Genomic DNA, 26,518 nt, shown 5'->3' with positions numbered 1-26,518 from the left:
TTAAATGTATTTTGTAGTTTGTCTTTCTGACCAATTTTGACCGTTTTATGGCAGATACTGCACTTTTACCTTGGTTTTGGCACAGATATTGCACTTTGCCTTGGTATTAGCTACAGACACAGCATTTTGGCTTGGTTTTACTCCAATGGAATTATAGAGTAAATTATAGAATGTAGGGAGTTTGCAGATACTGCACTTTGCCTTTGTTTCACAATGTTGTTTTGGATGGACAGCAAAATAAAAAGCCCAATAACTCTGGAAATTTTAGCAGTACCAATCAAATTCTACCAGATTGAAGAGAATATGCCACACTTTTGATTGGTCAAAAAAAAGAAAAAAGAAAAAATGCAGATGCTGCACTTTGCCTTTGTAGGGCAGACATACTGTACACACACTCCACCAGAAAGTGGTTTTGTTTTGACTTTTAGGTCTGAACAAAGTGTGAACTTGCAGCAGTGGGACGGTGTGGGTCCACACTGTTACATGACTTTATGGATGATGACAACAAAGGAGCTGTCACTCATAAACTCATGCGGCAATGATGGCGTACCCCTGTTAAGGAGTTTTGTTTAATTATATTCCATATAGCAGCAGTGGGAGAAATACAAGGGAGCAGCTGCTGAAACTTCTAAGGTGGACTTTTTTTTCTCTTCTTTTTTTTTTTGAGAGTGGCTTTGTGCCCAGGGGGAGTTGGCTTTAGCGCAGTCCTGCTGTCTTATACAGCCACATGATGATTGGTCCGATTGGTCTGCCGCTGGATTTCCATGCGGCTCTCTCCCCATCGCCGAAACGTGTGCGCCCCCACGCCACCCCCCCCACCCCTCCCCCTACCCAGACGTTAGCTGCTGGAGAGCGGGCTACGGTGATTTAAATACGGACAGAGAGGGAAGGTGCGCGAGTCAGAGAGTGCATTGTAGCCTGCCACACGGTGGAGCAAAGCCTGACCAAACTTTTTTTTTTCCTCCTTTTTATTTCCTAACTCCCTCTCCCCTTTGAACTGAGACATAAAGTTTTGATACCCCCAACAAACAAAAAAAACTGTGTATCATCCCACACTCGTGCTTGGTTTTTACTTTTTTTCCCCTCTCGGTCACCATTTCTTTTAAAGCAACAAGTGCTGCAGGGCTTGGAGCGACACTGTCCAATCTTTTTCAAACACACATTTAAAAAAAAGAAAGAAAAGAAAAGAAAAAAGAAATGGAAACGACATATTAGCCGCTGATCAGTGCACTGTGGCCGCCGTGATGATCGTGTCCAACGTGAGCCTGAGCGGCTGCGCGGGGGTCAACAGCGCTGTGTGCGCCGGAGCCGGGGAAGGGCAGCTGGGGGGCGGCTCATACCGGACCACCCTCACCCCGACCGGGAACCTGATCGTGGCTGTGTGCCTGGGCTTCATCGGCACTTTCGGACTTCTGAACAACCTGCTGGTGCTCGTGCTCTTCTGCCGCTACAAGATGCTGCGGTCGCCCATCAACCTGCTCCTGATTAACATTTCCATCAGCGACCTGCTGGTGTGCGTACTGGGGACTCCGTTCAGCTTCGCGGCCAGCACGCAGGGACGGTGGCTCATAGGAGAGAGCGGATGCGTGTGGTACGGCTTCGCCAATTCCCTCTTTGGTGAGTAGGAATGCGGGATGTGTGAAGCGATATTCATTATATATGTTTTTTTCTGTTAGATTTGCCGTGTTTGTTGCACATCTGCGAGCTGTTTTATTTTCTATTTCTGATGTTGGGTGTGAGTGATGGTGCGCTGCGTGCGGATCCTTCTGCACTCGTTAGGTTGCATGAAGTTAATCTTCATTTCTGTGGTCGGAACAGCGCGTTTTCAAACATCAGATAAATCTTTGACTGTCTGGGTTTATAACATCCGCTGTGATGAACACGGTGCCTCTTTACGACCATGTCAAACTTTAATAGAAAAGCCTGAAGATCCGCCCAACCTACATGAAAATGACTACATGCACCAAATTCCATCATTATTAGTATTGTTCGGCCAGTTGATTGGGTTTGAACACTGATATCTTGTTTCTTTTTCTTAGTGGTGGGTGTGATCATGCTGCAGCCTACGGTCATGATAAGGTTACGGTCTTTAAGTGCAGATCATGTCATTTATTTGCTGTTGCTGCTCAAAGCGCAGAATAATTCAAGTCAAGAGCGCCGGTGTGGTGTTGCGGATCACGGACTTTGAGGGTGCAAATCCTCCATCACGGTCCAGTAGACCCCTGGCTGCACATGCACATGCAGATACCCCCATATTTTTTCTTTCTAGTTGATGAGTTGTGGAAACCAGTTCAGTGGAGCTGCTCATGGTCATAATCTCCTGCTGAGGCTGTTGAACCACTTCCAGTCACTTCCAAAGATGCATGTGCTGCATTTTCATAATGAGACACCGCTCTGGGTATTTGGAGCAGAAGCGCATAGTCTGTGTGTGTGTTTACGGCTCTCAGTCACACGTTCAAATGTCATTAGGAACTCTTGACAACGCTGCACGTATGCTGTATGTAAAGCAGTGTGCAGGCTGCCACTAAGTGTCCGCTAAACGCTTGTTATCATACAGTTAGAGTGTCTGCGCCTGAGGCAAAGGGAGCCTCATCACTGTTCATTTGGCTGCGGGTCTGTCGGTCTCGCTCCGTGATCAGGCTGTGGCAGATGCATCAACAGCATTTGTTGCAGAATAAAATCACCCAGGGGAAATTAGTAATGAGAGTAGAGGCGGTCTACCTTTGCTCAGTTGTGCTGATATCGATGCAAATGTGCCACAATGATGCAATGGAGAATAAGGCACTCACTCACCTGGAGTCTGGCCAGGCTGGGATACTGAAGTAAAAAAAAAAGAAAAAAAAAAAAGCTTAGTGCTCACCTTTGGATGTGCCAGGACTGCTATAAAGAAGTTGCAAATAAGGAATTTTGGATGAAACCCATTGAAGCATTGTGCCAGTCAGTTTAATTCATGAACTTTGTTTGATAGCCTATGGGAGAAGATTCATTAATGCATCACATGAACATGAAAATGCTTCCATCACCACACGTCCTTGGCCTGATGCGTAATTCAGGTTTCTTTAATGAACAGACTCTCCTGCTATCAGTCTCCACTAATTGCTGTAAAAAGCTTTCCCAGCCATCTGAACAACCTTCAGAGACCGGGCTGTGTGAGATATTGGGTTGGGAACACACTCATTTCTCAAATCTTTGACATTAACACAATGCTATAACATTTTCACTGCTGTTTATACTGTGGCTACACATTCTGTCAAAGCCAAAGGATATTTCACAATTCATGATTTGAAGCCAAGGTCTCAAATTCAAATTGCATATTTTTGGGAATAAGAAACAGGCGGGGCGAGAGATGCAGTGGGTATGAAAGATGACTGTATGTCTGTCACATTCATGATCCCGCATGACTGACTGTGTCAGAAACCCCAATCTATACGCATGTGAAATTCGCTGCATGTGTAGATAATCAAACTTTAACTGACATCTGTCACTCCTTTAGTCCCGTTTGAATAATTTATCATGTTTTCATTCCTGTGCCACTTTGTTTTCAGCAATACAGCCCACATCAATTAATCATAGCCGCTGAATTTCACGGTCAGCTCCATCTAAAAATGACTTCCTGAAGTTCATTGGCCTCTGGAATAATAATAAAATAATAATAATAGTAATAATTAAAAAAGCATGTCGGCTTTGTGAATGGCTTTTCACAGGATTTGAAAAAAAAAAAAAAAGATAACATTTGATGAAATATTCAGAGCTTTTCAGAAACAGAGACCTCCAGCTCCCTTTACGACTGCACATTGCATTCTGAGCGTCTGTAGTCAGCGGCCGTAACTTTCCTCTGATGAAGTTTGTATAAAGGGCTCATAAATCTTGCACGAAGGGTTCCCTCTCACTCACTTCAGTGCGTCCAATCTCCTGATGCTTAAAACCCCAGTAACCACTCATAATCTCAGCAACACACGAGACAAACATCGGGGCTGTGATACCTGTTGTAACCAAAGATTTCAGACATTTGTCCTTATCTGGAGTATCACCTGCTCCAGAGTCCAGCTGACATTAAGCATCATTGTCTCTTTGTGTTGTCTTGGCTCCACTTGAGTTGTTTTCAGTCTCTTTTCAACACCAGTTTTGAGAGTCTTTGTTCTCATTTTGTCATTTTGCCGTTGGTTTTGTTCCTCTGTAGTCATTTGTATCTATGTTGTAGTCTTCTGTCTCTTTGCAGACAGTTGATGTTACTTTATAGTCGTTTTGCATCAGTCTGCTTTCCTTTTGTGTCTTCAGCTTTTGCTATTCTGCATTTGTTTTAGGTAAAGTTTAATTACTTTATGATCCTTTATGTCTCTTGTACTCTTGTATCTCTTTATAGTCATTTAATAGTTTTGTGTGTCTTTGCGGTCGATTTGAATCTCTTAATGGCTTTTGTATGGGCTGGTTTTGCTGTTGTCTGTTTTGATGATGGTATCTACAGTATTTCAGTGACATTTGCATGGTGAAACCCCGGGCACCCTGTCGACCCATCTATACATGCAGCAGAGCAGGGAACTAAAGATTTACACACATTACTCTTGGTGATTAAGATTCATGCTGCAGGCCACTCTTGCAGACTTTTCCTTCTGTGGTTTTTCTGTCACCCGGCTGCTGTGTTGCTTTCCCTGGCCTACTAAGAATTTTCACACAGTTACATTCAACTTAACTCAATTGAATTTCCTGTTGCTTAACAGCCTCTTGAATCTGTCAAACTTTTAAATTGAAAACAGACTCTTCAGTGCTACTTTCACTTCCTCTGGGATAAGTTTGGCAATTTTGAAAACAGAATTACTTCATTTCAGTCATATTGTGAAGAATAAAGTGAGCCTCCAATGTCGCTCAGTATCTGGATGTACTCTGATTGTGCCCGCTGCCTTGCTAACTTGAATTTTATGCTGAGATTGAGCACCATCTTGAAGATGTGTAACTGTGACGTCCACAAGGAGCCAATTTATTAAAAACCTGTCAAACAGGACTTGAGCTTCTCCAAGCTAAAACATGGCGGGAAGAGAGACAGCGCGTATTTGTGCGAGAGACATGGCTCGCAGACATCATTAGAGCGCCCGTTGGTTATGGATGAGTAATTCCTCAATGGGCTCGTAAAACCAGAGTGAAAGACGGAATGAAGGAGGTCAGAGATAGGAAAAGTGAAATTGATTGTTTAGATGAATAATGCCGGCTGCATCTTTTGACAAAGTGACTGTGTCTGTCTTCACCAAATCTCTATAAAGCTTTTCTGAGTGATCGATGTTTCTTCAAATTAGAGGGCATCACTGTCAGTGACAAAACACATTGTCGCTGAGGCGTTAGGACATCGTCCTCCCTCTCTTCCTCTCCATATTGATTTCTACTTTTTGTTCGCTGTCTCCTGCTTTTAGCCTCTAACGCCTTAGATTTTTGAATGACTGAACAACTGAAGATCCACTGCTTTGACTTAGAGCCAAGAGCACAAACTGAAAACAATTTGTGGAGACGTGCTTGCTTGTGTGTGTGTGTGTGTGTGTGTGTGTGTGTGTGTGTGTGTGTGTGTGTGTGTGCATGCACTCATGTCAACACACTTTCACCCTGTACTTTTTCTTTTGCCATCAACCTCCTGGCACCTGTTTAACTGCTTCACCTCTCCTGCCCACCTCTTTGCATTTCCCGTTCTCTCCCCCCTGAACTTTTTAATGTCTTCCATTACACTGTGGAGGAACAGGACAGAATCTTTTCCCTGTCTTTATTTGACACCGGGTCTGCGTGTCCCTGCATACTGTCGACTGCCTCCTTCTGCCTCAAGTGATCTCTGCACACAGTCACTGGATTAACCTTGCACTGCTGGGCCCACTCGCTGCATACTGAAGTTAGATTGCCCTCCTGCATGCGCGCACACACACACACACACACACAAATGAGCGCAGATATGGATGAAGATGTACAGAGGGGAGGGAATGCATATACATGTGCGTCACGCAGGCACAAGCTGCACCTGGTCTGAGTGATTTTAATTTGTTGCGACGGTGGGAAGTAGTCTCAGCAGGGAGAAAGAAAGCAGAACAACGCTGCTCCGCCATAAAGGTCAAAGATAGTGAGTCGGCTAATGACCGGTGTAATAAATAGTGAATAAAAGGTCTCCTAAAACAGAGACACAGATATGTTTAGTGGATGATAAGGCTCCTGGTTTGAGTCATGCAGTCATTTGTTTGCAAGCCAGACATTTGCTACCTAAGGAAAGCATTCTCTCTTTTCTTTCGTGGCATCACAATGCATCTGTGCACCTGTGATGACTGAGGAGAAAGACGCGGGGATGGGATTTATAGACCAAACACAAGCTTTATTCGATCCTGTGTTTTTCATTCAAACGGCATTTTCCTGGATATACAGTATCAGACGGGCGAGAGAGAGCAATATACTCTTTAACAACTAAGACAGCGAGGCAGTGGCGGAGCATCACAGCAGAGCAAATACACTCACTCCTTTTTCTTGATTTCAGACCTTATCAGATCATAAGATGTTTCATTTTGGAATATTAGACTCAACTGCTGCCTTTGATCCTGCCTGAAAACTGCTGGAGGATGGATGTAGGGGAGATGTTTGATTTGTGTTGCTATGAAGTTACACCCAGAGTTGTGCGGCTGTCTTTCACAATGGCATTACATCAGCTCTAATAAAGATTTCCTTGTCAGTCAACTGGGGTGTGTAACCAGAGAAAGACCAGTGGACATGAGGGGATGAGCTGGCATAATCCAGTTTTTAAATGTGATAAAATATAATCAAATACAACGGTTTTGAGGAGCCCGAGGCCAAAGGACTGCTGTTGTTGTTTCAGCAACATTTCGACAGCCAGTATTAAATTCTCCTCTGCATAGGAGTCAGAAAGGACAGCTGCTAATTAGCAAATTTGGGAAAGTGCGATTCGATTTGGCTCCTTGTTCAAAGCTGGATGTGGACACGGTAGACATAAATAGATATTATCAGCCTGTAATCTCAAAAATGTGATACACCACATGCTCCTGGCTACCTGGGTTTTGGGATGGCAGCCCTTATAAAGTGTAATTAACATAATCGCTCATGTTGTGACATCATTTACCCCTGCGTTGCCTATCTGTTTCTCAGGAAATCTGACTGCATTATTACAGTGAATTATCTTGCTCATCCCATTAAGAATACAGCGATCCAAGATCCTGGATCAGTACTGGTGCCAATATTGACCTTAAAAGGCATTTCAGGGATTAGTTAAATGCAGCAGTTCAGCATTAAAACACTTTGATTGTCGCTGTAATTTCCAGATCAGTTGCATTTATAAGCCAACTCCCTGGCCTCACATCCCCTTAAATTAAAATGATCGCAGCAAGGTATAAAGATATTAAATTAGGAAAATGAGAGCTCAGCTCTTATACTAGACTGGTGCTAGGCATCAACAGGACACTTTGGGTTTAGAAATCTAAACTGTATTGTAGGAGAAACTGTGCATCAGTGCATGGTGCAACCCATGCAGGCATAGAGAATTTGTTTATCAGCTCCACCAAATAACAAAATGCACCATTGCCTTAAAAAACAGCACATTCTCTTTGTGTTCATTTTCTCATCTAACATCTTTACTAGCACAAATATATTCCTTCCGTTTACCTTCAAAACAAAATGTGAAACTATTACACAATGATTCATATGATTGGTTGCTTATCTGCACTGTGAAAAGGCTTGTCAAGGTTTTGGTATACAACTCAGTTTTTAGGGTAGGAAAGTCTGTGGTTTTGGTACAGTAAGCAATAGCTACCAACTGGTTAATGTTAAGAAAATGATGTGGTCATTGTTCTAAAAAAAATAGTGAAAGCACTCCAAGGAAAATCCTATACAGAAAACATCTAAAGGTCCCATATAGTACACAGGTAGATGTCCGTGTCCTTGTTTTTAAAATTATAAATCAGATTTAGGTTCTATATAACATCAATCAATATGCTCAGTCCCGAGCCTTAATACAAGTTGTCGGAACTTGTGTAACTTATTAGTGACGTCACAACCAAGGAGTCACTGACCACAGCAATGCCCCAAGCTCCACAATCCAACCATGTACCTGAAGTCTATCTGCTTTATATTCATTCTAATAAGATAGCCAGCCAATCACAGGAGAGGCTCAGAACCTCTTCTCTTCGGATTGTCTCACCAGCCTGTTAAGCTCCCGAAAGAAGAGAGATAAAATATACATACAATATATAAATATACAATATAACTAGATTAAGATGTTTTCTTTGGTATGTAAAACTCTAAATATATCTTCTTTTGGTTCAGCACTAGGAATAAAACACAGAAACATGTGAATTATGGAGCCCTGGAAGTCAAGTGCTTTCTTGACACATTTACACACACATTGACATATTGATTGCTGCTAATGGATTCCTGTGGCGTAATATAGAGGGCACTGTTTTGAACCAATGAGTAGAGCTGCAGATTATTTGAAGTCGACTGATATTCATCAATTTAACAAAAATACTCACAGTTTAAAAAAAGCTGTAGTAGCTGTCTAACTTTCACTGTTCTAAAACACACTGGAGTAAAGGCTTCATCTAGCAGGTGTATTTTTTTTTTTTTTTAGGTCTATGGCACCACACCATTGTTTTTGCTGACAGTACGCCTGTGAAAAGACAATCCTCCTGCTGTTACGGTTAAACTTCCGAGTTTAGACAGAGAAGAGGACGAGAGGCTGCGCTGGATGAGATCGAGTGGTGATGAGCTGAGATGAAAACATCCTTTGTCAAAATACATGGGTGTGTGTTTGGGGTTGGTTGCTATGAGTCAGTCAGCCCACATCAAACAGAAGCACAAGTGGGTTGTTGTAAAACTGTGTTGACTTTGTAATATTGCAGTAAGAGAGCTAAGCAGTCTGTGCAGGAAAAACAACATGACCGCAATACCAGGGGGCAACAGACAAGCATAATCCGCTGTGCCAAAGAGACTGCAGGCAGCGGTAATGCAGGTGCACACAGACAGACACAGAAACCTTCACAGAGCTGGAATCAGTTTCAGTCTCCTACCTCATTTTTCTAACTCCACCCCCTCTCCCTTCCCCCATCCTGCCTTTCCCTCCTCACTTTTTTACTTTTATTCATTCGTTATGCTGAGTAGTCACAGTTTTGGTACCTCCAAAAAAAAAAAGGTCTGGACCATTTTCCTAAAGGAGCATCAAGTTTAGGTCCACTTCATTGCCAACTGAAAAGCAATGGGCATGAAGGACGGCCTTGTAGATCATAATGGCTTCAAAACAAATAGCTAACAGGATAAAAAAGACTGAGGGGTCAGCATGAGCATTGAGCTCCAGGTTCCTGCTGCTCTGCCTTTTGAAATACGGAGAAAGAAGAACACTGATATGCGGAGAGAAAAGGAGCTTCATGAAGTCTGTTGTGTTGTCTCATACTGCACTGCTTCAGGTAGTGCCGCTGTTTATGATTTGCAGCTGCACGTATCTGCGGCAGGCCCCGGCATGTGAAGTGAAATATTAGATGATTACACCGTTGTGTTTGCTATAGTTTTATTACACTGCACATTTCACTCGGGACAATAATTTTTTTAAATCATATCCCGGCCTCTTTTTGAAGCCATAAACCATAAAGCTCATTTTAGCTGTACTTGTGATTTCAGAGAGAGCTGTGAGGCTTTATATCACACTGACTGCATGTTTCCCTCACGGAGCAGATAAACACGGGGACAGACAGCGCATTTTGTCTGCATTTGACGGTCTCATTAAATGTGATGTACAGTAGTCAGGGTGTAAAGAGGGACAACAAACCTGCACCTGCTGTCTCCTGTTGTGACCTGTTGTTAGCTACATCTTGCTCATGTATTGGATATGTATCTAAAGGGACATTGTGTAACTTCTGTTATCTAGTCACGGAAATTGATTATTTGGTTCAAAAGTCTGTTTTTCATTAATCAGTAATCCCCCCCATCAACAAACTGAAGTGTTCCTTTCAGCTCTGAATTTGCCGTTCATATCGTTCATATCTCCATGGAGCGGGTAAGCTCGGTGCTGCTGCCATGTGGTGTCTCCATGTTTTTACGTTCAGTGGCAGCGTGACGGTAGGAAACCACGGAAACTCAGCGGAGACATCGGAGCTGTCGGCTCAGGTCGAGGTGGCGTCTGTGAAAAGTCACCGCGGTAACGCAGTGAGGAGGAATGGAGCGTTACACTGATGCTGCATTCACCTGCAGTCGGGCAGACGGCCGTCGCTAACAAACCAGATGTCATTTTAGTCACAGAAGTCGAGAGAAAGCCGGTAAAACGTGGGTCAGGTAAACTATACGACATCGCCATGACAACATATTGTCAGGTGTATTGTTTTGCCTCGTGCTGACGGACCACTTGTTTACATAGAGGCTTGTTTATGCCGTTACGTGCAGCGGCTGTCGTCCATCTGCCGTCTGCCCAATTTCAGGTGAATGCAGCATGAGAAATACGACTGAGTTGCTTGTGATATACAACCACAACGCTAGATTCATAATTCATACACAATGTACCTTTAACCCCGTGCTATAAACTGTTGCTTCTACAAGACGGTGATACCTTGGTCTGTCTTTGCTGCTGTAGGCATCGTGTCCCTCATCTCCCTGGCCGTCCTCTCCTACGAGCGCTACAGCACCATGATGGCCCCCACTGAGGCCGACCCCTCCAACTACCACAAGATCTCCCTGGGCATCGCCCTGTCCTGGGGCTACTCCCTCGTCTGGACCCTGCCTCCGCTTTTAGGTTGGAGCCACTATGGCCCCGAAGGTCCCGGTACCACCTGCTCTGTTGACTGGACAGAGAAGACAGCCAATAACATCTCTTACATCATCTGCCTGTTTGTGTTCTGCCTCATCGTGCCGTTCCTGGTGATCGTGTTCTGTTACGGGAAGCTGCTGTGCGCCATCAGACAGGTGAGTGTTTTGGTTTTTCCAGGCCACAGATTCACCGTTTTGGTTCACACTCACAGATCTCATGAACTTTGTATCCAGCAGCAGCAGCAGCAGCAGCAGCAGCAGCAGCAGCAGCAACAACACACACCAACAGACACTGGAGCACAGTGGCTAAGTTTGTGATAGTTTGCTGAACTGCCAGCTCTATCTTTCTACATTGAGTTTGTATTGGTAATAGCCATCAGTAATCAGATGTTTGATTTACTTTCATTATGACCCTTATTAACCTCAGTTACCTTGTTTGAGAGCAAACACAGTGGGAGAGAGATAGAGACAGAGAGAGAGTGCTGATAAATGCTGCCCTTCACCTGTTGAATTATTGACATAATATAATTATAGTCTACATTGGCTTCCTGCTATAACTAGATAGCACACATGTGGCCTTGATTGTGTCCACATTCCATTTCCAAATGTGCTCACAAAATGTCTGTATTTCATTATTCATCATATTCAGATGTTACTTCATCAGGGGTCTTGGCTCGTGAGCTGCCACTAGCTCACTCAAATGTTCAGAGAATCTAATCCGTAAAGACATGAATGCGCAGTACAAACTTTAAGCAACACAACTTCCCTCAGTAAATCTGCTCCAACTGAATCAAACACAGACACACCCCCTGCTTCAACTGCAAATGGTTATTTGTTAGTTGTCAGTCAAATGAGTTGTGCTGTCTTTGCTGACATCAGATCAGTAGTGATAGAAACTCCTCTTATAACAGAACCGATAGATAGACACTAAAGTTTAAAGGATCCATCACCTGGTATTTATTTCACTCCTATCTCTCAGGCCGCACTCAGTTCATCCAGCTCAAATCCTTTAAGTCTGACCCCTCCCCAGTCACTACAGGTGTGCCCCAGGGCTCTGTCCTGGGGCCCCTTCTCTTCATCACTTATCTCCTCCCCCTTGGCACCATCTTCCGTAAATACAACATCCATTACCACTGCTACGCGGATGACACCCAGCTCTACCTTTCCAGTAAACCAAACTCCGCACTCCCACCCTCTTCCCTCATCACCTGCTTAACCGAAATCAAATCCTGGTTCACTTCCAACTTCCTCAAATTAAACAGTGATAAAACAGAAATCCTTCTAGTTGGCACCAAATCTACACTATCCAAAATTGACCGTTTCCCCCTTCTTATCGACAGTTCCTCAGTTTCCCCCTCCCCTCAGGTTAAGAGTCTGGGTGTCATCCTTGACAGCACTCTATCATTCAAATCTCACATCAATAACACCACTCGGGCTGCCTACTTTCATCTACGTAATATCAATCGACTCCGTCCCTCCCTCACTCCCAACACCGCCTCCATCCTTGTCCACAGCCTCGTCACCTCCCGTCTTGATTATTGCAACTCTCTCCTCTTCGGTCTCCCTCACAAGTCTCTCCATAAGCTTCAACTGGTTCAAAACTCCGCTGCACGTATCATCACCAAAACCCCTTCTTCCCACCATATCACTCCCATCCTACAGCAACTTCACTGGCTCCCGGTCACATTACGAATCCAATTCAAAATCCTTCTGTATACTTTCAAAGCTATCCACAACCTCGCCCCTATACTTGTCTGATCTTCTCCACATTGTCACTCCAGCACGCTCCCTCAGATCTTCCTCCTCTCTCCACCTCACTGTCCCCCCTGCTCTCCTCAGCACCATGGGGAGCAGAGCTTTCAGTCGCTCTGCTCCCCGACTCTGGAACTCTTTACCATCTCACATCCGTAACATTGACTCTCTCCCTCTTTTCAAAACAAAAATCAAAACCCACCTGTTTCAAATTGCCTATCCACCCCACCACCCCTCATCCTAACACTTCCCTTTTATTCTGCACAGTTTTATTTATTTGTTCTTTTCATTATTCATTTTTACTGATGTGTTTATTGTTGTTTATTCTGTGCTTTTAATGTTGTTTATTCTGTGCTGTGTGTTTTGTTTTGGTATTGTTTATTGATGATTTATTCTGTGTTTTTGATGATTTTAACTGCTGTAAAGTGTCCTTGAGTGGCGTGAAAGGCGCTTCTAAATAAAATTTATTATTATTATTATTATTATTATTATATTGGTTTTAGGTGTTGAAAGGGTCTTAAATGCACATTTTTGAGAAATAATATGCAACATTCACCTTTATTTATCCCTACTGTATTTGTACCCAATTTTGCTCTCGCGAGAAAAACACGCAATCTTGTTTTACAGATTGTCATTGAAAAAAAAAAATTCCATGCATTTACCGCGACTACTGAAACCATGGAAACGTAAATATAAAATTCCACCGGAAGAGCAAAACCGGCTTACGTTTTTGACGTTCAGAAAAAGGTGGATATATAAATAAATAAAATGTAATGCAGGCTGATCGGTTCATTGTAAAACATGTATTTATTGATGTAAATGTGGTGATTTCTGTACATACAGAGCCCCCAGGCAGCGCCACTCCTCTGTCCAGTACACACAGGAAGCTTCACTTTTCATTCAAACAAACTGCCGCAATTGTTAGATTTCATCAATGAGACCAGAATGTACATCCTAAAAAGAAGTTAACCAGCCGATGGTAAACCTCTAAAAGCCTGTGGGTAAGTTAATTAACGAACGTTTTGTCCGCCGCGGTGTCGACGTAGTTGTGGCCGGCCGAGCACGTCAGCAGACCGGCTGCTGCCTCTGTGATGTCCCGGTCGTTGCTCCACAGGTGGAGTTTCACTCTCTCCGAAAAACATCAGAGCGAACTTCTAAACAGCCGTTATTTGGATCTAAACGGTTACTTTCTCGCATCAAAAAATATTAAAACTTAATAAAGTGACGTAATAACAGCGCTACAGCAGGAAATTAAGCAGCTTTTTGGCGTGCTCGTATTCCCCCCCCACTCCCCTGCTCCTCGGCTCCTCGGCTTCTCTGTGATGTCAACGAGAAGACCAATCAGACGTCGCGTTTTTTTCCTCTGCTGGTGAATTCGAGGGGGAGGAGGCGAGAGTGAAGTTCTTTGCCCGGAAAACATGTCAGCTATTGACAGTGACAGAGAAGATTGAGTTATACATGCAATAACCTGAAAAAAAGTGATTTTCAGGTGATGGATCCTTTAAGCAGGTTTAATTGTAAGCTGTAACATGAGTGTTGTTTTTTCAGCACTTGCTTGTTTAGATTTTGAAAAAAATATTGTGCTGAATTAGTTATTTGTACATTCCTGTTTGTTACTGTATGTACCATTGGGTGTACTGACATCACAGGATTACTTACTTAAAAGTTTCTTTTCTCTTTGGCTTCTAAGCAGATTTATGGACATTTTATCTTTTATGCTTTTTGTAAAAGCAAAAATAAATGTGAGATTTGAGTTCTGATATTTGATGTCTTGTTAAATGATAAATGGTTAATAATCAGTTCTTATTCATTCAGCTAATATTGCTGATATGATGTCAGTATCGCTAGTCACATATTTCTGTTTTTCCCTGTTTGTTTTTACTGGGAATAGTGCACCCCATGTCTGAAAAATAGGCAAAATCACAAACAAAATCAAAACCAAAGATTGTGCAGCGACCATGCACACATATGGCAGACATTATAGATTGAGCTTTATAGTCACTACAGTACCTGAGCATAGTATCACTATTCCAAGTAGCCAGAAATAGTTAATGCAGGTTTATTAAAGGTTATACTATATCAAGCTCATAGGACGGTGTCAGTACATCAGTGCAAGCTGATTCAGCAGATGTTTGGGATTGCACTAAGACAACTTCTTCATATAAACAACAGTCCATCACATATTGTGTGAGAGTAATACACATCAAAGTTGCTGGATATAGCTTCAAATGAAATAGCCAAAACAATAAAAACAAGTGAAAATTTGCAATTTACATATACATGGTTTTGTCAGTTGTATTGGAACGTGCATCAGACTGCCTCTGCTTACAGTGCAGCAGTTGTGTCCTGGTTTATGAAGCATCTCTTTTTGACTCTAGCGGGTATTGCAAAGTAAGTGAAAAAAAAACAACAAAAAAAAAACTGTTGTGAACCCAGTAAATTAAAAATGTAATAAAATGGAAGACTTGGATATTGTGCAGATAACTTAGTGGTATCCATGTGTGCATCATGGAATAACACTCTACTGATGAATTCCTCTGTTATGGGTGAATGTGTCATATCTGTAGGGCATTACTCTCACATTTAATATAATGTCAAGAGCTGAATGTACAATAAAATCTCTATTTTGTTGTTCAGTAAATGTATCCTCTAAACTATGCTCTTCTCAGTCCATTCCACTTATCCACTTACTCTGCTGCTGTCTGGCAATGAAAGCATCCTTCATTCAGTTCAAAGCAGTCAACAGCAGTGACACCCGCAGCTGCTTTATGAACACTTATGCAGCTGAATTTGGACCTAATTATGTGTTAATTTGTTTGTTTGTTGTTACAATCTCCCATTCAAACTGCTGTTAGTTGAGCTAATGAGGGTTATGAACCATAAACTGTGGCTCTATCCCACCAAAATTACCCTCACTTTTGTCAGTGCAGGTCCATAAAGTCAGGCCCTGGGGTTGTGGGCAGTGGAGCTGAATTTAGATGGACCACACCACACACATCATTTAGTTTACACGTTTATTATCAGAGTGGACTGATGTGTTAAATTCAGAATGAGCTGAGCCAGAGCCTGTGTTTATCAAGTGAGTAGGAAGCAGGTTTCAACCGGACAGAAATAGGAGTCTACGAGTAGAAGCCTTTTATCAGAGTTCTTAAAGGGATAGTTCACCCAAAATTCAAATTTCACTCATTATCTACTCACCCTCATGTCAACTAAGCTGTGAGAATTTTCAGAGTCCTCCGTCCCTTCTCTGAGTTACGGGGGGGTCCCCGCAGCAGTATTTGTCCATATAATGGTTGTCAATGGATACCAACTTTCTTCATCCAAAAAGACACACCAAAAAACATCCAAATACCTCCATACTGCTCGTCTGTAATGTCCCTCTTGTATTGAAGCCCCGACATGAGAAATTGTTTTTAAGCTGGTTTGTAGCGGAAGCTCCCAGTGTCTCGGTTCACTGCTCTGCCTGTGTCAGTGCAAATCTCTCGTGATTTGCACTGACTGGCGGAACAATTTCTCATGTCGGGGCTTCAATACAAGAGGGACATTACAGACGAGCAGTATGGAGGTATTTGGATGTTTTTTGGTGTGTCTTTTTGGACGAAGAAAAGTGGTATCCATTCACAACCATTATATGGACAAATACTGCTGCGTGGACCCCCCCGTAACTCAGAGAAGGCACGGAGTAGATAATGAGTGAAATTTGAATTGAATTTGAATTTGAATTTTGACTTGAAACTATCCCTTTAAATTGTAACTTACTGTAACATGCAATGAAAGTCTTGTTCTTGCTGACCTGCAGTGGTTTTAACTTCTCACCTTGCTCCAGTGATGGGCAGGTGTACCTGACACTACTGTTGGGTATGGTTACTGGTGCAACAGAGCACATTTCAGCATCAGTGCTGGATGTGGTTGGAAACTTTCAAGGGCAGCAGACTGTTTGTTTGTCAGCCTGGCATTAAGTTCCTCTCAGGAAATGACTTGTATCTATGCTAACATTGCAGAGCTCTCCAGTGGTCTTCTAACCTGTTGGTGCAAAAGCAGAAAGTGCAAACAAATGAGACATTTGATACATGTTTAATAGCAAATGGGGAACTGAACTCAAGATACTTTGTCGAGGTACAGTTTATGGTAGAAATATTATATAGAGATGTTACCTTGTACTTCCCCACACTGGGTGACATTAGTCAACTCAATACTTCCCTCCAACCATGAGGATACACAAGTTAAAGGGATAGTTCACCCAAAATTGAAATTGCAGTCATTATCTACTCACCCTCATGTGGACTAAGGGCTGGGAGAAGTTTCAGAGTTATCCGTGGGTTCTCTGAGTTACAGGGGGTCTCGGCGTAGCAGTGCATGTCCATATAACGGTTGCAAATGGATACCAACTGTCTTTGTAACAAAAAGACACACCAAAAAACATCCAAATACCTCCATGCTGCTCGTATGTAATGTCTGTCTTGTATTGAAGCCCCGAAATGCGAAATTGTCCCGAAAAAAATTAAATAAGTCTATATTTCAAGCTTGTTTGTAGCAGAAGCTCCTCTTCCCAGTTCGTCCAAATTTGACGAACCGGGAAGACGAGCTTCGAGAAGCTTCTGCTACAAAACAAGCTTGAAATATAGACTTATTAAATGTTTTTCGGGACAATTTCGCATTTCGGGGCTTCAATACAAGACGAAATTTCAATTTTGGGTGAACTATCCCTTTAAGAGAAGGTGTAAGGTGAGTTGAAAGAGTGGAAGAGATTGTGACTGCATGTGCAGTGTTACATACACACTGCTCTAACCTGACTGACTGACTGAGAGAATATGAGGGCAGACAGTGAGGAAGGCAGTGTTCACCCTCTCCAGGGAAGCTGCACACACTCACACACGCCGTGCAGTTTTCAAAAACAAGTCCCAGAGCAATTTTTCCAGGATTACAACTCACTCAGACTCTGTGAGCATCATGTCCTCTCAGACAAACAACGAGTTGTGTTTGTTTGTGTGTGGGGTTTGCATGAGCATGCCTCGGCTTTGTCTGAACGGCTCGGCAGCCCGCTGTGTGACACTGACAGAACTGTGAGCAGAGACGAGTAACAATTAATCTACTAACAACGATGTGGTCTTCTCTTTCATGAGTCGTCATGGAAGGTCTGTCTCTGTGGATTTGCATCAGTTTCTCTCACTTTTTTTTCCTTCCATTTTCCCTTTTTTCTCACTTTATCAGATTTGTTTTTTCTATTTATCTTCCCTCGTCAGAAAACATTGTACTGATGAATGAGGAGACGAGGGGAAGTTACAGCGTTGATTTCTTTCTCTCTTTGTCAGCTTTTTTCCACTTCTCTTTCTCTTATGTATCTATTGAATGCCAACTGCAGCTTCTTTGTCCCTTTTCTCATCCCTTGTGCTAGCTTATATACATTATTTATCTTTTTTGTTTTTGTTTTAATGGAGTACAGTGCTGCTCAGGGTTGTTCACTGACAGTAGAGTAAAGGTTATTGTTCAGAAGGTAAGTCAGGCCATGATGGACAGATAGTAGGTCAGGAGCTTGTGAAGGGAGACGTTAAAGGGATAGTTCACCCAAAATTCAAATTTCACCCATTATCTACTCACCCTCATGTCAACTAAGAGCTGTGAGAATATTCAGAATCCTCCGTTCCTTCTCTGAGTTACGGGGGGGTCCGCACAGCAGTATTTGTCCATATAATGGTTGTGAATGGATACCAACTTTCTTCGTCCAAAAAGACACACCAAAAAACATCCAAATACCTCCATACTGCTCGTCTGTAATGTCCCTCTGGTATTGAAGCCCCGACATGAGAAATTGTTCCGAAATTTTTTTTATAATTCTATGTTTTAAGCTGGTTTGTAGCGGAAGCTCCCAGTGTCTCGGTTCACTGCTCTTCCTGTGTCAGTGCAAATCTCTCGTGATTTGCACTGACCAGCGGAACAATTTCTCATGTCGGGGCTTCAATACCAGAGGGACATTATAGACGAGCAGTATGGAGGTATTTTGATGTTTTTTGGTGTGTCTTTTTGGACGAAGAAAGTTGGTATCCATTGACAACCATTATATGGACAAATACTGCTGCACAGACCCCCCCGTAACTCAGAGAAGGCACGGAGGACTCTGAAAATTCTCACAGCTCTTAGTCGACATGAGGGTGAGTAGATAATGAGTGAAATTTGAATTTTGGGTGAACTATCCCTTTAAAAGAGAGGAACTCCCTGATCTGATAATGTGATGATCCAACTGGGGGTGAATGGATCTACCGGTAGTTTGGGTTTGGTCCAAGGTGGTGTGCATTGAACTCACTGCCATCATTGTGAAATTAGAAAATAAATGTTTCCATTGTTTGGAAATCCTAACATCCACCACATGCTTTTGCTGGGAGAAGAAAAGAGACAGACAGATAAAGCGTGAACAAGAAGACAGGGACGCCTCCCTGCCTGCTTGTAGTGTCTGTCACCGTTGTCATCTCTTTTTATTGCTCCCTCTCTGTGATGGCAAATTGAGGTCTCTATCAGTGCAGAGGACAGATGCTGTGAGAGAGTTGAGTTTGTTCCTTCACAGTCTCTTCAGTGAGACAACGCTGTGAAACAGGTGCATGTTTCAAAGGCCTGCTTCTGGTTATTGTAATTAGCCTATGTTTAAGTACGTGTTCTATCAGTATGCACAAGCGTGTGGCTCATGCATGAAGTAGGTATGTGATTTTCATACAGATAAACTGCCCAATACTCAAAATCACTCTGAGCCCCACTGCAACACACCAACATATTCACTAGGGGTGGGAGAAAAAATCGATTCACATAAATATCGCGATATCTTTTTTGGCGATTTTTCAAAACTCAATTTTTTTTTTGAATTTTTTTAATATATTGTGCAATGTGCATTTGTTAGTCTTTTTTACATACAGAGAGTACAGGTTTTGAAAAGGGTTTAAGTTCACTTTATAATGGAGTATGTTAATTTATAGGCTCCTACAGTATTTGTGTGCAGATAAATGTTAAAAATGCAGACTAAAAATCGAGAGAATCGGCAACATCGTAGAATCTCAATTTAAATCGAATCGCCATCCAAAAAATTGTAGAAGAATCGAATCGGGAGAAAAGCATATTGTCCCAGCCCTAATATTCACTTCAACATTATGAGCCTGCATCCCCAGACCTTAAACAGGACATTTCTCCAGTCTGCAAAAACTAAAATAACCCTAACGCCAGGTTCACACCGGACACCGAAGCGCCGCGAAGCGGAGCGGCCGCGGAAATCGCGCGCGAGCCGCGTCCCTGCAGTTCACACCAGACGCTGATTTCTCCGCGGCGGTCGCAAGCGCCTCTGCTCCTCAGCTGTTGTTTACTCACATTCAGAGCTGTGTTTTTTACATTATGGATAAGTAAATAACCTCATATAATTATAACACCGTGTGCTGTGGGTCAAACAACTCCCTCCACTTCCAAGATTAATTTCACGTTGTCCTTCACTTGACAACAACTCGTCTCTGCCTCTCTCTCTCGCTCTTTCCCTGTTTGTGTGTTTTGACCCCCCCTCCCTCCCTCCTGCAGCCAGCCCACTCCGTGTCTCCCTTTCGTGTGTGTGTGTTTTCATCTCTCTCGCTCTCTGTTGAGAGTCTGACAAATATAAATAAGATCGCATTTGTCAATCGCTGTATTTTATTTTGAAAAGTGTTTTATTTTGAAAATTAACCGGATTCTCTCGTTGTTTCATGTGTGACTTCCTGCCAAGATTGACGCGATTGCTCGCGGCTCCCGGACAAAATAGAACAGACGCCGAAACGATAAATGCACGGCGCGAGCAATCGCGGCGCTTCGCGGCGCGTCGCGTCTGGTCTGAACTACAGAACCTGTTAACTTGGGCGCCGAAGGGAAGCGGTCTCCGTTCCGCGGCTATTCGCGGCGCTTCGGCGTCCGGTGTGAACCCGGCGTAACTCTAAAATAGCCTATCATGTACCTCCAACACCTCATGATCATACTAGAAACTGTGCAAGTTCACATCCACAAATAAATGCTCGAGTTCCTGTGCTGATATTGGAGGTGTGGTGTCAAATGTGAGGAATATGGATATGAGAAGTGTTAATAGTATTATTATTGTGGCTCTTGTCAACATTAAAGCTGCACAGGGTGATTTTAAGGGGTGTAAAATAACATCTCAGTTTTTCTAAGTATATTCTTGGTGTCAGGCGTGGACACTGATGAGACATTTTCTTGGCACTTAAACTGCAACACACAATTATAACGACCAACCTCAGTCACAGACAACAGATGGTGGACGGTACTGGTTCTACACATTATCTGCTTGATTAACAAATACTTAAACAACAGGCACAATGTTACCTGTCACTAATTCAGAATATGTCACTCTGCCAATCTCTGAATGCGCTATGTCTTGTATTCTGCAGCATAGCACCAATTGTGAGCTTTTTAACAGAACTTGATTTTGTATTCTGGGACAGTTTAAGGAACAGCAATTTGTGGGTAAGTTGGTAATGGCCTGGGGTGGAGATTGGGAGGACGAAATTACATGTCTTTTCTCACCTCCCCCTTAAAAATTGGAGCTTTCTGCAACAGGACCAGGGCACATAATACAGAGATATAAATGTGGAAATGCACATGTTCAAACAGCGTTTTTTCATTCATTTTCTATACCGCTTATCCTGCACTAGGGTCACGGGTGAGCTGGAGCCTATCTCAGCTGACTTCGGGCGAGAGGCAGGGTACACCCTGGACAGGTGGCCAGTCTATCGCAGGGCTGACATATACAGACAACCATTCACACCTATGGGCAATTTAGAGTTGCCACTTAAAGCAGAAGTAAGTGATATATTTGTGTTAATATAAGTCTTAAATAGTTATATCTTCCGACAGCAATCACTTACATAGAGTGTTTGGTCTGAAACACGGGTCTGTCAGTCACTCTGCTCTGCTCTGAGCCAAGGAGAAAACTTTTCTCGTATCCTACAGTTTTTATCCAATGAGGAGAGAGAACGGCATGCAGGGCTGTGTGTGCAGCCAAGGGACGCCGTGAATGTGGTGGCGTAGGGACGAGGACTGTTATGGTGCGTTCAAGGAAACTCGTAACTCATGTTTTTCCGACCTGTGAAGTCATACCAGTTCGATCTGGTACGAGTTCACGGGTCGGAAGTTACGAGTGGCCGTTATAGTGACTTTCACAGGTAAAACAGGTCGGAAAAACACGAGTGGGTTGCCTGAAACGCTACAAAGTCGTAAGTTGTGACTTGAAGCTGTAATTTACGGTTTCAAAAGCCTGCCTGGAACGCAGCATTAGCCAAAACGACCGGATCACTCACTTGTGCTTTAACCTAACCTGCATGTCTTTGGTCTGTGGGAGGAAGCCGGAGTACTCGGAGAGAACCCACGCATGCACGGGGAGAACATGCAAACTCCACACAGAAGGGCCCCAGCCGGCCGGCGGGTTCGAACCCAGAACCCTCTTGCTGTGAGGCGACAGTGCTAACCACTGCACCACCGTGCCGCCCTAAACTGTTCAAACAGCGGTTAAACATATTCACTGAAGCTGCTGTGCTGCATTGTAAAATCACCACATATCCACATATTACCCTATAAAGGCTGTCGCTGTCTGAGTGCATCACCTCATCTTGACTGATCATCACTGGGTGATAATACACAGGCCTATTCAGTTGCAGATACATGTGCTGTATTTAGTGTACCTTGGGCTATGCGGCTGTTCAACTAGTTTGAGCAGGTGGGTGGCAGTTGATGCAAATCACTGTCACCAAAAAAACAGAAGCTATGTACTACCTACTGTGTCTCTCCTCTCACTCTGACAGTATTAATCACTAACCTAAGAGTCAAGGATGAGGTGGAAACATCATGGGACAGAGGAATAGCAGCAAAAATATAATACAGCAAAGGCACATGGTGAACCGTGCACTGGCCTGAGAATAGGGGCCTTTCATGTAAAGCTCGACAAACAAAAGATATAATATGTAGTTTTTGCAAACTGACTGCTCTAGTCTTTTTGACTCACAGAGTTTAACATAATTTGATGTCTGCCTTAATATCTCACAAGGAACCAAGATAACAATCATCAAACTGGACAGATATGTTTTTGGATTTGGGTAACTGCTAATTCGCTGCTTTGTTGCTGCAGGACTGTGGACACACAGATGAAGTGATGAACCTTGATTCTGAAGATTCATGATTCAATTCAATGTGGTTCATCAAAGCTATTAGATTTCCTAATCTAAACAACCATCCCCCAGTAGATCTTCCCTTCAGTTTCTATTAGCAACAAAGATGTCATTGAAATAAGCAGCAGCATTTGTGGATTAACGCTTCAATAGGGTGACGTGGATCCAAAGAGTCTGGACGAAACAAAACAACAACAAAAAAACAGAGGATAATATATGCACATGCATACAAATATAGTATACAGATGAAGGAGTGTTGGCTTAGATAACCAGCAGTTTTCTCTCACTTGTCTCAACATCTTTACCCTTGGTCTGAATTTATTATATGACTCATATGTCCCTGTGGATATCTAGCAATACTCTCAAGTGCTACAATATTTCTCCAATATCCTGGAAGCTATACCGGTATGTGGCACAGAGGTAGAGATAGAGAGGAGGGGGGAGATGGAGATAGGAAGAGAGAGTGGAGGAGGTAGAGAGATGAAAGAGAGAGAAAGAGGCTGATGGGAGGAGGAGGTGAGGGTTGGGCTCCTAATTCTGTGCTGGCCCACATCAGATGTAGTGACCTTGTACTGGTCACAAGCTGATGTTTTTTCCACCTTTGCCCATTTGGTGATGTTGTGACCTGCTATCATATTTCACAAGAGCACCGGAGGGGAATCTCAATGCAAATTAAGTGCTGAAGTATAGATTATGAAATTACACTTGTACCTCCACCTACTTTGCATGCATCCAGAGGTATTGTGAATGTTCCTATTTATATTTCATAAGAGAGAATGAGTGGCCCTATTGCAGCCCATCAAATTCAGCGGACAAAGTGCATCAGGGCAAAATGAGGGATCATGTCTGTATCAAATCTTCACATGCTTCTGTATTTGCTAGTCGCCATGTATTTTGTGGACAACTGGCTTTAAGTTTTTCTTATTTTCCAAGCAATAATGCAAAAAGGAGACCCTCTGTTTTTCTTTGTTTAAAATCATTATACTTAGTTGTGCTCATTCAGTTAACACTTTCTCAAACTTTCCCCTTAAATATTAACTTCACTGTGTTCAGTCATGAGCTTCAGCCCCATCCAGCTAATGTTCGTCAGTGTTCACAGAAACCTAAGCAATCACAACACAATCACCAGCACTGAGCCACAACCTGAGCAGCTTATACCTCAAGGGAAGCTGCGTCATTTCAGCTTCACTGAACAAAAACAAGTCTAATGCAAATGACCAAAGAACTTTGATTTCAGCAGCTAAGGATTCGATAAATCACCACAAATACTTGATCTGTGTGCGTCTCCCACACAGACATGCTCATCTTTGTCAGGAAAACGTACCCAGGCTATAACAGTTCAACATATCCACAGCACAGAGCTGGGCTGAGGACTATGAGGACAAAAAAGATATGCAGATTAAAGGCTCATTATCTACATTAGGGAAGAAATGTATGGAAAAATATTGAAAATGTGTTATGTTGAGTTGCCATGGCAGCACACATGTGCTGACACAGCTCTCGGTGCTTTTCTTGTTTTACATGTCTTCAATAAAATAAATAATAAATTAATAAATAAATAAAAGCGTGAAATGAACAACAGCTACGTCATACAAAAAAACAGAAAACGTTTTAACAGTAAATTATTTTCATTTTGCAGATGCACAGTTTTCAGACTCCAACAAACTCCATAGAAACACTTATAGGCCTACTGGAACAAAACAGTTACATCAAAAGCAAACATTTAGTACACATGTGTTTTTTTTTTTTTTTTTTACAGTAACTGGAATGTGTGATTGACCCTAAAACATGTACAGTATGAGACTGGCTGGCTGTGCCAAAAAACTTAAACTTAAAACGTACGTAATAGTCTGCTTATATCATGTTAGATGTAGAAGAGTAAGAAGAGTAACTAAAACTCCACACACGTACTTACACACATGAAAGAATCAGAGATGCAGCAACAAGGAGACACAGCTGTGAAAATACATAATGGCAGCCCTCAGAGTGAAAATTGCCAGCACTCATGCTTGATGGGAGCAGTGGGGGAGTGGCCAGATACTGGCGAGCAGGAGACTGCACACTTAGTTCTCAGTCAGACCGGCTCATGTCATGAAGTTCTTGTTCTCTGTGCATGCGGCCTCCAAGCGTCCTTCTGTATTGTCTTGCTCCGTTTTGATTCTCTTTACTTTTTTTTTCTTTTACCTTTCTCATATCCATATTCCTCTATTCCTCTCTGTGCATCCATATCCAACTCTTTCTCCACACCTTCTGATTGGGCCTGTTAGTGGTTTACACACACACACACACACACACACACACACACACACACACACACACACACACACACACACACACACACACACACACACACACACACACACACACACACACACACACACACACACACACACACACACACACACACACACACCCCAATGGCTCATTTCATCTCTGCGGTGACTGCTTCAATCCCTGCTTTCTCACGTGCTCTTTTACTCTTTTCAAAGCTCTCTCTCCTCATCTTCCAGCTCTCCTTGTGCCCTGTGTGAATATTCCTTCCCTTTCACTGCACCATTATCATCTGTCTTCTTCACCTTGGTCGTCTCGGCTGCCATTATCACCTCCATCCCATCTCTCCACCCCTCATCACCTCTCCAGAAAGCAAACCCATGTGAGCTGTTCTTCATCTAACAATGAGACGGATGTTGACATATCACAACCAGTAGTTTAGCTGTGCATACAAAACACCTGAAACAAAGTGAGGTGGGAGGCCTTTTGTTTTGAATAATGTTGATCTGCTCAGACGCTCTCTTTGCTCATGTGTTCCCACCTGATAAAAACAGTGAAATAGCTCCTGAGAGAAAGCCTGTTATAGCTCACTTTTAGACTTTGAAAAAAAAAGAAGTGGTAAAATCTTGAATGTTTTATGTTGGAGTGAAACAGGTTGTTTATCCTGCAGGTGTCAGACTGTCCTCTCTGTAACCTGCTGTCAAAAAGTCTGAAAGATGAACATCTCATGAAGCGACTGGTCTCACATGTTCTTGTGGCATTTTTCTGATGTTTGAGGACATATCAGCAGAAAACTAAGTGCAAAATTGCATTTCTGAGTTTGTCTGCCTTCTAGTGAACCAACGGCAGACGCAAACTGGCAGTTTCAGGGAGACTGGGGTTGACACGTCACAACCCCAGGGTGGGGCATAGTCGGTGCGAGGGGGGTGGCTGGGTGGGTGCAGAGCAGCACAGTCTCCGCCCACCACTCAGAGGCGCATTGCTAATGAGCTGCTGGTGCTGTGCAGAAGGAGAGCTCTGGGAAATGGCACAGGTTTTGTGATTTTGGCTAAAAACTTCATATACTTCACTACATTACATAGAGAATGCTTTAAAATAACCAAAAAGGGTCGTTGGAGGGAGGGGGACTTTAACAGTAACCAGGACAGCTGAGCAGTTTCATTGATGGATAAAAAGACGACTACAACTAACGAGTATTTTTCTAACAATTAATCTTGTTGAATACATTATAATATATTCAGTTATTACATTATTATTAGTATTTGTTCAAAATTAAATTTACAATTGCCTTGCCATAGTTTTAATGCCTAACAGCAAATGACTAATAAACACACATGCACACAAACACACTCTGACATGTGTACAGTAGGTGCCGTGTGTTGATTAAATAGAGCAAAAGAGATCAACACAGACAGAACATATAATTAAGTCAGGTTATTCGACTTGATGGCGGCACTAAGAAGCCAAGGGATCACTTGAGCTATTACAGGTTTGGAGCTTAGAGCTGCATGAATGTGTATGCAGATAATTCACTGCAATCTACACCAGCAGCGCCAAACTAA

At 42.8% G+C, this 26,518-nt stretch overlaps 1 protein-coding gene across 1 annotated transcript in view; it reads left to right on the top strand.

The window, feature by feature from the left end:
• Nucleotides 1-1,244: 1,244 nt before the first annotated feature.
• The window catches only part of tmtopsa (teleost multiple tissue opsin a), a gene marked incomplete at both ends in the record, with an annotated part of 76,852 nt that continues 51,578 nt past the window's right edge, over nucleotides 1,245-26,518 (top strand). The window contains 2 exons of the mRNA XM_083991224.1: nucleotides 1,245-1,617; nucleotides 10,586-10,914. Of these exons, the coding sequence (XP_083847350.1) occupies nucleotides 1,245-1,617; nucleotides 10,586-10,914 (702 nt within the window). The remainder of the gene's footprint in view (nucleotides 1,618-10,585; nucleotides 10,915-26,518) is intronic.

Source organism: Trachurus trachurus, assembly GCF_905171665.1.
Source record: "Trachurus trachurus genome assembly, chromosome: 17".
NCBI lineage: Eukaryota > Metazoa > Chordata > Actinopteri > Carangiformes > Carangidae > Trachurus > Trachurus trachurus.
Note: the sequence above shows the minus strand (reverse complement) of the source record. Positions and strands in the feature narration are given on the sequence as shown.